At 39.6% G+C, this 17,459-nt stretch overlaps 1 protein-coding gene across 2 annotated transcripts in view; it reads right to left on the reverse strand.

The window, feature by feature from the left end:
* Nucleotides 1–3,435: 3,435 nt before the first annotated feature.
* The window catches only part of col11a1a (collagen, type XI, alpha 1a), an 80,175-nt gene continuing 66,151 nt past the window's right edge, over nt 3,436–17,459 (reverse strand). For both annotated transcript variants that reach the window (XM_056364763.1, XM_056364762.1), the window contains 16 exons: nt 17,309–17,362; nt 17,080–17,133; nt 16,014–16,067; nt 13,551–13,604; nt 12,299–12,406; nt 11,936–11,989; nt 11,308–11,361; nt 10,408–10,515; nt 9,251–9,304; nt 9,120–9,155; nt 8,963–9,016; nt 8,583–8,829; nt 7,120–7,232; nt 6,617–6,685; nt 5,495–5,728; nt 3,436–4,944 (listed from right to left, as the gene is read on the reverse strand). In XM_056364763.1, coding sequence (XP_056220738.1) covers nt 4,798–4,944; nt 5,495–5,728; nt 6,617–6,685; nt 7,120–7,232; nt 8,583–8,829; nt 8,963–9,016; nt 9,120–9,155; nt 9,251–9,304; nt 10,408–10,515; nt 11,308–11,361; nt 11,936–11,989; nt 12,299–12,406; nt 13,551–13,604; nt 16,014–16,067; nt 17,080–17,133; nt 17,309–17,362 — 1,494 coding nt within the window. In that variant the 3' untranslated portion in view covers nt 3,436–4,797. The remainder of the gene's footprint in view (nt 4,945–5,494; nt 5,729–6,616; nt 6,686–7,119; nt 7,233–8,582; nt 8,830–8,962; nt 9,017–9,119; nt 9,156–9,250; nt 9,305–10,407; nt 10,516–11,307; nt 11,362–11,935; nt 11,990–12,298; nt 12,407–13,550; nt 13,605–16,013; nt 16,068–17,079; nt 17,134–17,308; nt 17,363–17,459) is intronic.

The following is a 17,459-nucleotide window of genomic DNA, read 5'->3' on the forward strand; positions in this document are numbered from 1 at the left end:
AGGCACTACAAATATTAGATCTTAAAAGAAGGGTGACGAATAAAAATGTCTTGCTGCAGATTGAGGATAATTTTTTTCGTTTACCACCAAGAGCAGCCAAACTTTAACATTACACTGATTCTATCCAAAAAAATCATCTCCATACAGTTAAAGGGCTCATAAATGTGAACATTGCAAAACATTGTGAAACTCATATATTTTACACGGGAAATAGTAGGATGTATTTACTGTGCCTAACGAGGTGCCTGCATACATCTACACCCAAGTTGCTAACACCCCCATTCTCATGTAATATTTAGACCTGTATGTTATTTGCTAAAATCACTTTTGAAAAGGTGACTTAAAGTGAGTTTGATTGTTCCTTGCTGTGTCCAAATGGAGGATTGCTGCTCTCGTTTCAGATGAGTATCTCAGCTTCACTTTAAAGCCCACTGTGACTCAGATGTCCCTGTGTGATCCCTGGGGTGCTGCCTAATCTTTTCAAATCCTCTGATCCAGAGGAACTGAGGAGCAATTTGGACCGCCACAAATGGTTTTTCCTTTCTTCTATGTTGAGGCAACAGTATTGAGTATTGCACTTGCAGAATGTCCTTGTAATTATGTACATACTGTACAGTCAGCCAAAATAAACAGCTGCTAGTTACTATCAATGTAACCGAGCTTGATAAGGTCAGTGCAAGAGTCTGAAAACTAAAAATGTATAAACTGCATATAAAAGTAGTAGTTTTAAGTCTTGATTTCCTGACTTCCTGTGTCAAACTGGTCACTGTGATCTGGACAGTAGCCATTAAATGCTATGAAGCTGAGCTTTAGGAAAGTGAAGAGAGATGAGTAACCAGCAGGAATCTCTCAGCATGGGATCCCTTTGAAATTTCCTTGTGGCATCTTAAAAAAGTGATATACCTTCTCTTTGTCGCTAACAGGCTGTTGTGACAGTTTTTCTGCATCACTCTTCTAAATGGTACTATTGAGTATGTAGTGTTAAATAAGAATGACTTTTTGTTGGTAGTACTCTTTGTCTGTTGTCTTGTCAGTCGTATAGGCTTCTTCTTCTTCTTTTACTTATTCTAAACTAACCAGAAATGTAAAAACAAACACCACTTCCTGTGGGCCAAAGGGTTTTTCCTCAGAAGGACCAACAAAAGTGGAGGCTCTTACAAAGCGGATATACTTTAAATTGCTATTGTGTTTTGTCAATCCGTGATCAAGAATAGCAAAAGTGACACTTATTTATATGATAATGTAGGAGATTATCACTCACAACAACTCATGGAAATTTGATTGCTTCATTTAAATAAAATGTGTGTGTCTTGAATATGTAAAAAAAAAAGATTAAGGATGCAAGTATCTCCTGAGACAAACAGTATTTGTTTAAAGACTCAAAAGCAAGTTGAAAGTAACACGAGTGGAGCTAAATCCTCTGGAGCCTTGAGAAGCATTTTTCTGATTGTTTTCCTTATGTGGGTTTCCACATGAGTATTCTCTTTGGTTGCTTCACCACAAAGACCTCCACCCCAAAGAACGAAAGACATAAAAGAAAATACAAAGCCCATTTCTTTTGCTGCTTCACACAGACTTGTCACTTGTTATTATGTGGATTCCTTTTGCACTCCTCAAGGAGAAAATAAAAGGTTTAGTGGTGGTCAGTCCTTTGAAGTAACACAGGCCATTGCTAACGTTTGTTTCAAGCTGACAAGAATACTGAATACTAATTTGTTTTTTTTTTTTGGAAGGGAGGTTTTTTCCTTAAAATTCATGGACAATTTTCAGAAGATTGCAGTGATGTGGCTGCACAGCTGAGATGGCATTAGAAACACTTTGGACACAGGATACATTCACTTAAGCAACAGAAAGTAACAGTATGATGTTTATTCACTTTCTTGCCAAGAGTTAAATGTTCAGATCAATATACCTAATGTCTGGATGGTAAATATGAAGCTACAGCCAGCAGCTGCTTAGCTTCGCTTAGCTTAGCATAAAAACTGGAAACAGGGGGAAACCCCCTGATAGGTTACATACTGGCATACTAGCACCTCAAAAGCTCACTAATAATATTTTATGTTGTGGTTGTTTAAACCATAGGCTACAATAAGCAATAAAATGACAATTAGCTATTTTATGGGGGTTCTACCAGACCTTTTTTTTTGGCTGGGAGCTGTTTCTGTGCAACTAGCAGAGAGGAAGTTATGGTCACAACCAAGAAAACATCTGGTACATAACTACCCTGTAAAAAGGTGAACTGGATTAAACAAACAAGATGTTAAATATCGAGCTTTAGAGGTAAGCAGATTTTTTACATTAGCCATGCTAGCTGTTAGTTAAGATAACCTGTTTCTGGCTGTAACATTATATTTACCAAATAAATATAAGAGGGGTATCAATCTTCTCATCAAAGCCAAAAAAAAAAAAAAATTGTCCACAGTTTTTTAGAACTTACAAATGTGTTGCAGCATCCCTTTTTACTTTGAGTTTTAAGGAAGATAATTAATATTCAGTCCTGTGGTTTTGTATCATTGATTTAACCAAGGTTTGTGTTAATTTATGATTTTATTTAGTGGGATTAGCTCTTTAAGCAGAATCATCTTCCCTCTTCCCAGCCTTTTCTACCAAATCTAACTGTGCAACCATTTGCAATAAATGGTCCTTTCACAAGTGTCTCCGACTGAGACGAACATTAGTGATGGCATCGTCATTTTAATGGACTGAACCCCTAAACCTAAACCAAGAATCAATAAATAGTCCTCTACAAAACCTGTAAAAATGCAAATAGTTGTTTTTAATCATACTCTTAACGAGCAACATTTTAGTCATTGAGCTTTACATGTGCTGCTAGATGGATGATTTTGCCTTTGGATAGAGCCAGGTTAGCTGTTTCCTCAGTTCCAGTCTCTATACTAAACTAAGCTAAAATAACTGGCTGCCAGTTCCGGCTTCGTGGTTACTGTACGTTGTGAGTTGTATTACGTTTGTTTGAAATCACCACAATATGGATGACGAGTTTGAGAACAATCCTCAAATCTATATTCCTGCACTTTGTCTATTCCCCATGAAGCCAACCGATCTCACCTAGCTCTACCGCCACTATTTTAACTCATAATTCAAATTATGATGAGATTATTATGGTAAAATCCATCCCACTGCAGTCAAGTCACCCTTTGTGTATGAGCCTTGATGTTGACATCTGAATAGAAAAAAAAAACACTTATCCAGTATTAATCTGTTTTGTAACCATTTGTCTCTGTGTGCTTTTTGAATAGGTAAATTCATTAGACTCAGATGGTGAAATATGGAAGTCTACAGCTAATCCCTCTCAGATGCACATGAAATAAGCAGCAAATGAAGGAGCAGCTGAACAGGCAGGTAATTTTTTTCATTCTTCCTATTACAAACAAAGGGAGACATTTTATTAATTTATGTCCATTCATGTACTCAGAATGAAAGGAAATTATTGTAAGATGGTACTTTATTGGTTTCAAGAGAGATGGAATTGCACCAGCCCAGAGTCTTAGTCGAATTAACATATCTTTGATTTAAGCATTTGACATGTACAGTAGGTAGATCTACTCCAAAGTCATCTTACACAGACCATTGAGACATTAAGTTCACTGAATCCAGTTTTTAATATTTAAATGAACTATAAAAAGCACATTAAAACATTTTCTCATTTTAGTTACAAAAATGGGTCACCTAAAGGGCTTCTCATTGCATTCACAGAAGGATTTGAACAGTGGATGTCTAACAGTTAATGTATTTCTCTCTTTAAAAAATCCCCACCCAAAATATATAAACTTAATTGCTTAACCAAGGTATATACAGGGCATAACATCCTTGCATCTTAAAGGTTATCAAGAAAGTTTGAGGTATACAACCAAAATAAAAAGCCTGTCAGAAAACAAAACAGAAAAAAACAACAAATAGAATTAAATAAAGGAAAATGAATGCCATGATTTGCTTCCTACTAGCACAGGATCACAACATTAGTGGGAGATGTTGCCGCATACGTGCTGGTGTGATACTTCCAGTTGTTTCACCTATGGTCACAAGGGCAAAACAGCAAATAACCTCAAGCTTTGGACTGTCAATATATACAAAGGGCATACAGTCTAATTTAGCAATGGAGAATTGTTTGAATGCTCACTTTATTTGCTTCGTGACAGTTACACAATATGTGTTGAACAAAAAATACCAGAATTATAAATTTATTTGATTGAATGATGTCTTCAACTTACACTGTATATCTTTGAACCAACACTGAAATTAAAGAGCCAGAAGCAGAATCTGATACACATGCAAGTTTTGAAAGTGGATTCAGAAATAACAGTATTGTACAAAATAATAATTACAGTTTTTTTTTATAATTATCAAAATACACCTTCTTTCTTAGCACCTCTTTATACTTTTGTGTGTTTTGAACAAGCACCATTGTAGTCGTTTTCATACAGCACCTGGAGAATCCAGAGAGGGGGTCTGTGTCCCCTTATGTCGCCTGACCCCCCCCTCTTGGTTACCTCCGATTCACCCTCCTCTGCCACGCGTTCAAATGTCCTTCACCTTTGCTCCGTAACGTGGTTAAGTCATGTGGTTCGAGCCCTACAAGGGCAACAAGTATTTTCCTGGGTTACACGTACATACATGGAAAGACATGTTTGCTACACCATCTCTTATTCAAAACTTGCATGTGGCATAGAAAAGGGTGGGGGGCTAGAAATGGGGTTTGGTGGTACCCAAAACGTCTCAACTTGACTTTCTTTGCTGGCCCCATCAAGTCCTTTTTTTGTTTCTTTTTTTCGTTTTTATTTAGCCAAGGAAGCAGACGGGCCCAACTTCAAACCCAAACTTCTGGTTAGGGTCCCCAAAGTCAGTCAACATGACATCGATGATTGGAACCTGATCGATTTTGGGAGTATTAATCTCCATCACAGTCTTTCCATAGCCCTTCCTCGTCTGCAACAAGAGAGACATTGACATAGAGAGAAAGAGGAACCAATTAGACAAGCAAATCCCAGAAAAACACACACAGTTTGTCACATTTCTCACTGCACAAAACTGTGTGATCACACTGCAAGCAAGCTGATCTTTTAGTCAGCCCCTTCAATAAAAGGAGCCGGGCTGTCATCAGCTGAAATCAGTTATAATCACAGCTTTCCACTCCTGCTTGTTGCACTACTAATGTGATTTCATTTCAGGAGTAATACTTAGCAAGTGCCAAATGGATGAGAAACTAATTATGACTATTCAAAGCTTCCTAAACTTTTATTTCAAACACCACAGGAGCAAATCAGAAACAATGCTTGATTTTTGCTGGAAAATAATCTCCTAATGGTATTTTTTTTTTAATAGCACCCAGTAGGTAGGTTAACCCATCCAAAAAAAAATCTAACTCCAAAGGCAAGTTTGAGAAACTAGCACATTAATTTTCAATGATGCCAGAGACAGACTGAACTCATCCACCCCCTGCTCATTTTGACAGATAGTATCTACGGACAGGGCTTACCGCGCATCCGTCTGAGAGGGCCTTGATGTAAGGGTTATTGTCATAGGACATCTCCTCATCATTGGCGCCCAGGAAGCGCAGCGCCTTGTCGTAGCTGTCGCTGGCGGCATCGTGCCACGCCACAGACTGGTGGCAGCTGTAGGTGAAGTTTTGCCTGGCCGAGGCTGTCAGTAGTCTGAGGAAGGTCATCTGTACCATGTTTATTGAGTTTCCATCTGCGTCAACATAGGAAAGCTGTTGGGGGGAAAAAGAGAGAGAGAGAGAGAGAGAGAGAGAGAGAGAGAGAGAGAGAGAGAGAGAGAGAGATGTCAAATGTAAGAGGCAAACATCCACATTTTCACTGAACAGTTGGATTTATTTATTTGTTTGTAAGTGAGAAAATATTAATATATAAATTTGAAAAATATAAAAACACAAGAAATATAAGAAAGAAACTACAACATAAATGTGCAAAAATACAAAGGACCTGTCATACATACTAATACAGCATTTCAAGGACAAAACAACCGTAAAAACATTTTCCATTGCGATAATCAACACTGCTCCGTTATGTATGTTCCTTTCTGACTAACAGCAACAGTAGCAGATGTTTACCAAGAAACTGCTGAAGGGTAGAGTGAGGCCTAGTGGAATGCTAAACTTGTGAGGTATTCTACTCGAATCCTCTCTTTGTTCTTCATATGGAACAGGCGACGAATTGTAATGTTCTCACAATAACTGAAAAAATGCGCCAGTTCAAAAGGATCCAGATTATTTTAACTAAAAGCCAACTTTGTACATGTTAAAAGCTCATCCCTTGGGCTTTGAGATTATCTCTGCTCTGGCTTGGCCTAAAATATGAACACACTCAAACCATTAGGTAGTTCAGGATGTCTTTATGGGGAGCAACTTTGGGTCACTCCTCTACAGTTTCATGGGTGCTGCTGCTATTTGAGTCTATCATCAGCTGCTTGCCATTTTACAAGCATCTTGCAGAGCTCCTGCACAGGTATATAGGAGAAAGCAGGGAAAATAGGAGGGATGGGGGCGAAACATTTAGTATAACCTTGAGTGAAGGAGGTTCTGCTTTGTGCAGGAAGCTGCAGAATGTGAAAGAAAAAGAAGAATAAAGAAGAGACTTACTATTTTACCACGTTTAAATTCACTGAACCATGACCCAGGAACTTCTTTGGGCCATGAAGATATTCTGACCTGCAGAAAACAAACAAAAGCACACAGCGTCCATCAATGACAGACATTATTATGGACTTTATTTTGTTATGAATCATGCAGCCAACATGAGAAAAGCTTTCTGTGTGAAGCACAGGCTCAAGGGTAACATCAAAGTTTATCATCTGTTTTTTATTTTAATGTCTCTGAAACATCATTTTCACAAACTTCAGAGAGTCAGATCATTTTACACTATTTGCCTTTTGGTGTTTTTTTGTGTTTGCAATAAAGTGAATATCAAATCTGTACAAGTTTAGCCCTGAAGAAAATCAAATGGCTCCCTTTGACAACTTCACCCCAGTGCCTCGCTGACTGTTGATGAGCTGTTTTAACATGACGGCTTAATATTCGATGAGAAATCATGATTAGAAAGAGGCAGTTAGGAATCTTGTGTGTGTGAATCCAGAGTCACTCACTCCGTTGGACTTCTTATCTGGATAGATGCAGGTTTCACCCCCGGCGGTGAAGTTACAGTAGACTTTGAAGGAATCCCCCGAGCAACCTTGGTTTGGATCAATCCAGTATTCGCCTGAGGAGAACCAAACACACTCAAATATCCTGTTCAGATGATGTCTCCATTTCAAAAGTAAGTATGCTTGATTCCTGCACCCTATGTGAAATTCTGCTTAAAAGTTTATTTACTACTTATTTTCATGGTTTACACACTGCTGGATAAACTGTTATTATCACGCCTGAAACAAGCTGTAATTTATGTGCAACAAACTTGAATTCCTACAGAGAAAAGTAAAGACAAACCTAAACCAATCCATGCTGCTGTAAATGTCAACTTTATCTTTATAATTGCTCCACTTTACTCAGTTAAACTGCAAACATTTAGCAAAATAGACAAGAAAGACAAAAGCTCTACCACTGATGAGTTCAGTTCTTTTTGGGCAGGGCTCTCAATCACAGTGCTTGTTTTTTTTCACTTGAGTATCAGTTTGTCAAAAGAACGTGTGTCTAGAGTGTTTTCTCAAACTTTTTCAGACCAAGGACCACTCAACCATTAAAATAAAACTCACAGACCACCTAACTCCCCCGACATCCCCAAATCCAATAGGGCCCACTGCTTCAGTAGTGCTGTGGTGAGCTTGACTGTCACCTGGGACAGAACTTTAATTCACGCGCATGTAGCATTAAAATAATGACACATGTATGAACACTGGCTGGATGTAATCAAACACTCTATGCTTTTCAGTAGTGGTGAGTGCATTACTAGTAAAATTTAACAGTTAGCACTTGCCAGTTGTGCCCGTTTCATTCTGTTTCATTTGATTTTTGTTTATCTGACTCAGTCTCAAGCCACTGGCCCATGATCTTGTCAATTGTCTGTGTTTAATAGTTAATAGGCACATAACTGGTGGAAATTAACACAATCCCAGGGCAGGCCAACCGTTAGCGTCTCCCACATTTCCTTTCAAATGTCACACTGATCATTTTTGATGTAAATCATAAAACATTAACTGTAAACTGGCGTAGCCACATCAGTGGTAGGCAGAGTCGCTAAACAATTGGTTACATTAAAGTCCAATAATACAGCAAAACAACATTAAGATAATGTTTGAATTTACATGAGTTGTCTTCACATTGAAAACAACAGATGTACACTATTCACTAGTAGGCTTTTTGGTCACTTGCAGACACTTTGAGAAACACTAAATTTAAAACATACAGATACAAATTCAGGCTTTGGGAAAGGATGGTCTAGACCAACAACAAAAACTGAAAGAATGGGGAGGCTCTTTAGTGTCCCACTTACAGATCAAGCTCCTCTCCAGTGTCTTTGTGAATTAAACTAAAAAGACAGGTGTGTTTTTATACGACGATCTGTTCCAACATTCCTTCTGAAGTGAAACTCTCCTGCTTAGATTTGACTTACCATCAGGGAACTCTGGGTGGCACAGCTGCAGATCTTTGCACGTTCTGGCCGGGTTGTTCTGTGTGCCCATGGGATACTTCATGCGTTCGATGTCCTGTTTGAGGTTGTTGAGTGAGCCGAAGATGTCCTCCATGCCCTCGCCATAGTCCATGATGGTACCGGTCGCATCTGACTGCATGTCAGCAGAGCGTTTGGTTTTCTTGGGTGACTGGATGGGCAGGGGCTGAATCACCTCACCTGGTGGGCCCTGCATGGTACAATGAGGAATAAAGTTTTAGATTTGATACGAGAGGACTGACTTGACCAAGTTCGTACAGAGCTGCTGTGAGGATCTGAACGCAGGGGAATCAGAGGCAACGGCAGCGGTCTTAAATACTCACAGGAGGACCAGGAGGACCAACTGAACCAGTGTCTCCTTTGGCACCAGCAGGACCCTAGGGACACATGAAGCGAAATATATTATCCAAGCTGGATTTAACATACACACTTGTTAACATAATGGCAATACACCTTTAAAAACACACTGATTCTACTCACACTTGAACCCTTGGATCCCTTGGGACCTTGAGGACCCTGCATTAGATGAGACATAAGCACATCAATTTGGCAAAGTCACTCTATCTGTGGTGCAGAATTTAAATGAATGACTGAATCAGTAAAAGACTTACAGGCAGACCGGGGGGACCTGGGGGACCGAGAGGACCGGCAGATCCGCTGATACCCTGTGATATGAGATGAAAGCAGAAGTCAGATATATATGAAAGAAACACTGAGACAAAAGTATTATATTGAGGCTTTTATAATCAATGAACTGAAAAATCTAGAATATGGTGATGGAGCGTATACATCTGTTCATGAGCTGAATGAAGCTTTCACATGGAATTATGGAGTTTTTTATGAACTGAAATATAAACAAAGTCTCTATTTTAGTCACCAGGAAAAGGCCAAACCCTGCACTTTGAACATAGTCACAATCTCACAGCTTGGTTTTGTCAGGAAATAAAGCCAAATGATAGGGGGACTATTTTTGTAGGCCCTAAAATAGAAATGGTCAACTGAGTGAAAACTTTTTTGAAGCCCTTTTGCTCTGACAAAAGGGGACATTACAGTTTCATTAGGCTTAATCTCCAGATACTTCATCCATGCCATCACTTTAAATCACTGAGCCAGGGCAGGCTGGGGGCCACAGCAGGACAGAATATCATATTCAGTCATTCTGCAATGTTTATTTAAAAATGGATGAAGGCTCACATCAGTCCTTTATCGAGACAGAGGTTCAACCTTCTTTCACTACTGCTTCCTATTTAAGTGGAGGGCTCAGTAGTTAAGAAATAATAATACAATTTTAATGGTGTAGTTCAGAAGGAATCTCTTATCAGTGTTTTCCACAATGCAGCATATGATATTATCACAGTGGTTATCAGTTACACAGAAACTGACCACAGTGGCAGCATGTGGTAAAAAGAAAATCTGTCATGTTCACAATGTTCAGGCTGCTCACTGGACGACTGGGAATATGTGAAGAATAATGGTTGGATATCTGCTGGGTAACAGTGGAAAATTAAAATAAATGAAGCTCTATCCACTCGCAAGGCTCTCCAAATAGATAGATGGAGAGATAAATAAATAAAATAAATAATAATATATTAAAATACATTGGATAATAATAAAAAAGACTCAGGTGGCCTCCAATGCCTTTTTCAAGGGGTTTTAGTCAAAAGCAAATGACTGTAGCTGGACTTGCAGCCACAGTAGAAGGGCAAATGGACTTAAAAATGGCAAGAGGTGGAGGGCCAGTGCGGGAATGGAGTCATCAATCACTTACACCATCGCCCTTGCCACCAGGAGAACCCTGGGGTCCAGGCAAACCTCGGTCTCCCTTCTCTCCTTGCTCACCAGGGGGTCCAATCAGACCGATCAAACCTGGGTGACCCTGCAGGACGAAAACAAATGTTCACACAGAAAGAACAATCAAAGATTACAGCAATGTCCGTTTGTGTTTACGCCAACTTTCAAAGCTACTGCAAGCAAGTCTGACAAGGACAAAACTGCTTTTTTCCACAAAAATAAAATGCACATGGGAATCTATGAAGTTTCATTACAATGTAAATCCTCAGGCATCACAATTGAAAGGTCTCTCGTGCAACAGATCAAAACTCACAACACAAAGATAAGGATCCAGATCCGATGATTGGACAGTATTAAATAGAAACATAGACCACACTACATGGGGCTTCTTTTGTGAGCTTTTAAACTGCTCTCTCTCTCTCTCTCTCTCTCTCTCGCTCTCTCTCAAACCATCATGTCAGTATGTGGGAGGCAATTTAGACAGAGTAATGTGTGCTGTCTGAATATCCTGTGCAGTTATATTTCACAGGCAAATTTGACAGCAGCAGTGAAGAAAACATTAGACAGATTAGAGTGATATATCGCATTCTGCTACATATTCAGTACTGTTAAGAGTTTTTCTCTTACAGCAGCTACAGCAAAAACTAATTCTGTTTCCTTAATGTTAACATAAGCCTTTATTGGTATTAATGCTGCTTTCCAATTCTAAAAGACGTGTTGCGTTTTGATCATTTGCAAAGTCGCAGAAGCTGGGAGAAGCCTCAACTTTAGTCTGAACCGAGATCACTGTCCAAAGGTTCCTCTCACTGTTTTCAGGTTTATTTTCCCAGGCTATTTGGAACCTGGGAAATGAAACAGGAAAAAGGGCTAAACTCACCTTTTCACCCTTAGATCCAGGGTCACCTTTCAGACCAGGAAGACCAGGAGGACCCTGAACAACAATAATAGAAGTTAAAAATCAATTTTGCAGAGAAAAGGCAGCTAGTGTGAGGAAAAGAAGCGAGACAGAAATTTTGAAATAGGGAATGAGACAGTAATGACAAACATGAAAGGGACAAGAGAGCAGTATGAAAAAGAGAGAGAGAACGAGAGGTGTGAAAATGAGACGCCACAAAAGGGGAGGCAGAAAAATCATTATATCAGTTATATAAAGAGGAAAGCAGAGACAACACTGCAGAACAGATGAAAACCACACATGTATTACACATGTGACTTATGGGGACAAACTAGATGTTCAATAGCAACTTCATGTCTGTATGTTCAGTGCAATGAGACTGTCGGTCTGGAATAAGTTCAACCTGACTTAACCTACAGACTGGAGAGGGGAAGCAAGGGGAACCTTCTTGCCTTGCTCTGCCAAAAGTGAAGAAATAAACCTTCCAACCAATCCATCTCTAGCTCCCAATAAATACACAGATTGATAGAGATAGATAGAGAGACAGAGAGAGAGAGAGAGAGAGAGAGAGAGAGAGCGGTAGAGATAAAGAGAGATTATGCATACTAACCATAGGACCAGGTGGACCGTCTTGTCCTGGGGAGCCTGGCAGTCCTTGTTCACCCTGTAAAAAGCCGTTCAGTTGTAGTGAGCATTACAGCCTGCTGTATTTTCTCTAGCCTGCCATTGATTTTCTGAGCTCAGCACGATGATTAATAGTCCAAACAGGGGGGAAAAGTGTGCTGGAATAAACAATTGAAACTAACCTATAAGCCAAATGGGAGTATTGATTATTCCATGAAGTCCATCATCATGTCTTCGCAGGACTTTTCTATGTGTGTGCACACTGTGGATGTGTGTGTTTTAGTCTAAGCATGCTGATTATATATGTAGAGTATCACAAGGAGAGATCTTTGGTGTAGCTCAGACTTACAACGGGGCCGGGGATTCCACGTAGACCTTCTGGACCGGGTTTTCCTGAAGGTCCCTGGGGCCCAACCGGTCCTGTTTTACCTGCTGGACCCTCTGAACCAGCCTCACCCTGTATGTGGATATACAAGTGATGTGAGAGAATGACCCAGGCTGAAGAATATGACACAAGCCAAGAAGATGGTATTGTAATAATATTAAATATTTATTTTAACAGTGATCTGTAACTTTAAAAGTAAAGTTAACCTAATGTGTAGCACTAATATGTCATGAATATCTTTGATCAAAACTTATCAAATTAAATTAAAAAAAGTAAAAATAAATAAACTTAGAACTCTCCACAGTCATTGATCATCTAATTATTTGTAATGATTGGTAATGGTATAAAATAAAAGATCAGCTATGACTTCTTAAATCTGCAGCACATTTACCTCTAGAGCCTCTGTGCATCTCAGAGTATTTTTATCAGGATTCAGCTGTGGGCTGCTTTTAGCTTTAAATTATGCTGAGACCGTATGCAGCATGTAGACTGGGTGAATGGGGACAAGTAAACAAGAGTCTGAGTTATCAAATGAGGCAAAGTGCGCCTGCTCCTCCCAATGAGATTCACAACAAGAGATGGAGCTACATCCCACTTTGTTTTCACTTCGAGTAAATTAAAAAATTAGTATGGCAACAAGATCAACATGTGGCAGAGGTGACCAGCTGTGACCTGCAATACATCAATATACAGACAGCACATGGAAATAAGATATCGAGTTTGAGCTGCAAGGTGTTTACAGATTACAGGCATCCATACATCAACACTCATGTAACCAGTAGAGAGGTATCTTTTTGATTTACATACAGCATGCACCAGCTTATACTAATGGATTTAGAACCTGAGGAAACCAGGAGACTGATGTAAAACAAGCACAGACTAAAGAGAAATTTCATGGAGCTCTGATTCACATGAAAGGAGAAAAGCATGGTAACTCTGAACACCTGAGGGTTAGATAGAAATAGCGTTGACTCCTTTTGTCTGTCTTGAAATTAAGCCACAGCACAATACAAGAAACAAGTGAGTCTTAGTTTTACTGAAAAAGGCTGTGTCCATAAATTTCCATCTAATCTATGGTGGAAATTAAATTACTTTTGCATTTTTGTGCTTTTAATTCAAGAGGGGGGACGATGTGGGTATGGTGAGGGAGGGGAGGACAGCCGAGGGACTTTCTGAGACACTTCTTACTGTGCAAAGGATGAATCGATTTTGTTACCTTAGCGCCCTTCTCTCCTTGCCTGCCCTCTGCACCTGCAGCCCCCGGAGGTCCCTGAGGAGGAAGACAGGACACTGCTTTAGCATTTCAACTCAGCATCAACACACACCAACTATACAACAGGACTGTACAACAGAGTATCATGTGTTCTGCATCAGCTCCAGCAAAAATGTTGCTGGGTCGTCTCTCCGGCATCTTGGCATTTCAGTCTGCTTTAATTACATTTCATTTTGAGCAACTGTCTTGCTTGATAGATACTTGGTGGGCACTGTCTTTGAATGGGGAAGATAATCCATTGTCCTTGAATGTGTACTAATTCAGTTATGTCAAGATCTATTTGAATGACTTGCATGTGCCTTTTTCTACAAACACAATCATGCAGCCACGTAAGGACACACACAGAAAACACACATAACCTTTATCAGACACACCCAGGGTTGGCAGGTCGTCTTTTCTCTCTGGTCAGGATCTTTCTTACAACAATTTCTTTCAACTCCACCTTCAGTCATCTCCCTTCAAAGCTGCTCTTCATCCAAATTCCACTCTGATCTGGCCGACTGCAGCCTGTGTGCTATTGACTGAGAGCCCATAATGTGAGCTCTCCTCCTGTCTTGGAGCTTTCATCTTCTCCTGATGTGTACCTCTCACTGGTGGTGAAGAGGCAGGCTCTTGATCAGCACAACCCGCACAAAGAGCCTTTTCAGTTACACAATATACACCGGCTAAAGTCAATGTGGGAGATGTTTTCTCCTTGTCAAGATTGCCTTTGTGTTGGCTCTGCAGCATCAGGTGTTCGAGACACAGTTTATGACTGTTCTTGATTGCATTAAATTGCTCCTAGTTACTAAGAAAAGATAAAAGGGTAAAAGAATTAAGGACTGACCTGAACCCATAAAAAAAGAAATTAAAGCTGGATGGGGTTAATGACTTATTCCGTATTTCTTTTTTTCAAGAAGCAAAGGTGAATACATTTCCAAAATTAAGGCCTTATCAAATCATTTGAAACTAAATGTACAGCTACACTAAACTGACTTATTCAGAATCAGGGGCTGAGAAGACACAAAAAAGAGCCAACAGATCCCTAAACAAGCATTCCTAGCTGTGGAATTATGTATTCAGAGGAGCAACCTGTGGCGGATCATCTCAGGTCCTATTTTTTTTCCTCAGCGAGTTGAGAGCCAAGTGTGATAAAATAGCCCTTTTCCTTACCATAATCCCCAGGCCATTTAGGTGCAGCAAATGCTGATACCATGCTAAATACTTAGAATGTAAATTTCATTGGGCACATTAGAAAAGCAATCAGCCCCAGTTTAAAAATGCATGGCGTGTTTTCTTCCCATTGGACTGAGTTCTTGGAGTTTCCCTTTGAAATGCAGTCAGTCACTTGATATTGTGACTTTTCTTTCAAATTCAGGAGAATAGCTGCTCATTTTCATGGGGACTTTGAGCTTCACATCATATTGGAAATATGTTAATGTCCACTGCAAATGTGCATTCAAAAAGCAACTGGCTTTGATATTTCACACAGATACCTCAACCTAATAAAGTGCATAAAGAAGCTCTCCTTACTGGAGAGAGCGAGCATGGACATCAAAGACACATCAGCTTTTAATGTGTTAAAATCTTGATGTTTTATCTTAACTCAGACTTGTAACCTTGAGAAGTTTCACCAAAGCAGAGACCTACTGTGGTTCCTCTAGTAATGGCTGACCATGTGATAATCACATCACATGGCAATCAGCACATTCAAAGACTTAAGCTTCTTATCATCTTATTTCATTATTTTGTTGGTGCACATCCTTCTCTTCTCATAACCTCTCAACAACTTCACCACGTCCATGTTATGCCTTTGTTTTGCTCCAGCTGTCAGTCAACAGCCACAGATCAATAATGTGTCAGACCTGCTACATCTCTCTCCCTCTCTTCCCTCTGTCACATGGACGTGAATGAGGCTCCATTTTTCCAGCTGGTTTGTGGTAAGCCCTTTCAATTTCTCATGATTTTAACATCCCGACGTTCATCTCTGAGTAGGCTTTGAGACGGCTTTTCTTCGCAGGCAGCACAACGCCCTGACCCATTAAATCTCCCACTTCGTTTTTCCCCTCTGTGCTTCTACTGAGGATGAATCTCTCCTGCTTTACTGCCAACAGTGAGTTGTTGAGGAGGGGTTGTTGTGAGGTGAGGTGGGAGACTGGACCACTGGCTAAGGGGCCAGTATGCTATGCCAGCAGACACACATTCTCTGCATCTCACAAGGGCTTGTTGACTCATGGCTTTAGCATGGACAAAAGCTTTGGTCAGCAAGAGATTTCACATCAAAACAGCTCAAAGAACGTGAAATTATGAAATACCAACAAACTGAGACCATCAGACAAGTCAGTCTTGGATTATTGCCAGAAGCACATCAGTGAGGCATACACAGAAATACTGTCATAAAATTTATCTTAATAGCCACAAACTTACTCTCTTGCCAGGTGGTCCAGGTGGGCCAGCTTCTCCTGATGGACCTGGAGGTCCCTGAAAACAAGCAAAGCAACAGTAAATGCCAATAAAAGAGTATAATAGTATAATAGTTTGTATTAAGCAACGAGTAAGAGCTGATATGAATTTTAATGAGATTGCAGCTTGCTTCACTAAATTTCTCATTATGTCTGCCAAAAGGACACTAACACATAGAGCATATTGACATTTAGAGAGTATTCAACCCCTGGAGAGTCCAGAGGAGTTAAGCCAAAACCCACAATTGGATGAGGCGGTGCACTGCCTGAAATGATACACACTGTGCTCCCTGAGACACTTTCATCCAATTATCTCTGAGTTAATTGCAAGCAATCAAAGCTATTTTTTATCATTTGCATTAGTAAATATTCACAATACTGAAAACAGAGTTTTTCAGCTGGTTTATAGGCTGAGTACATGGTTACATATAAATATGAATAACAGGAGGATATGTTTTCCTGTCAAACAACACAGATCATATTTCAATATACCTTGTAATCACTATTTTAAAATTTAAAATTTCAGCATGAGTTTACAAAAAAATTCAAAAGTGTTACATTAATTTAGTAAATAAAGATTTTTGTGTTTTTATTTGGCAAAGATAAAGGCTAATTTACATTCATGAATGCTAATAAGAGTTGTTATTCGTTGCTCTTTACACAGGGCCAGCACATTACTGTTTTGCTTTTATTTCTAATCATACTTAATGAATCTGCAAAGCACATAAGTCTATTTACCCTCCACCCAAGAGTATGAAGTAAATATCATTAAAATGCTGCAGAGAAAATGATTTACTAAATATAACTACAGCTTTTACTGCAAGCAATCTTCTGGTGGACTACTACATTATAAACTAAATGTAAACAAGAGATATTCATGCTTACTCATACACAGACGAAGTAGCAGATTCTTAAGGTAGTTAGATTATATTATGTCCTTGTAAAGTGTCCCTCAAGTGAACCTTAGATAGGAGAAGGAACCCATGCAGCCATTTGTTCATTACAAATACGATAAAATAACAGCCACTTACAGGCTGACCGGCCTCCCCATCCTCTCCCTTCTCTCCTGCTTCCCCATCAGTGCCCTGTAACAGAGAGATGCACAGGTTAGATTCCAGTTGTTGGACATTGGAAATATCTACCCAACATTGTAATTACTATACTGTTTAATTCATGGATTTAACATGATTCACAGTACAAAGATGATTTACTGGAAATGGGCGATATGGGGTAAATATCGCTTAAAGGTTTCATACTTACAGCAACACCTGGCTCTCCAGGAGGTCCAGGGTCTCCAGGGAATCCGACAGGACCCTTCAAGAGAAGGAAATGAGATGCATCATTGTAGCAAAAGAAATGCGAGGCTGGATACAGGCGTTAAAGGCACAGTTAGTAATTTCGACAGTGATTT

Source organism: Seriola aureovittata, chromosome 20 (genome assembly GCF_021018895.1).
Source record: "Seriola aureovittata isolate HTS-2021-v1 ecotype China chromosome 20, ASM2101889v1, whole genome shotgun sequence".
Lineage (NCBI taxonomy): Eukaryota > Metazoa > Chordata > Actinopteri > Carangiformes > Carangidae > Seriola > Seriola aureovittata.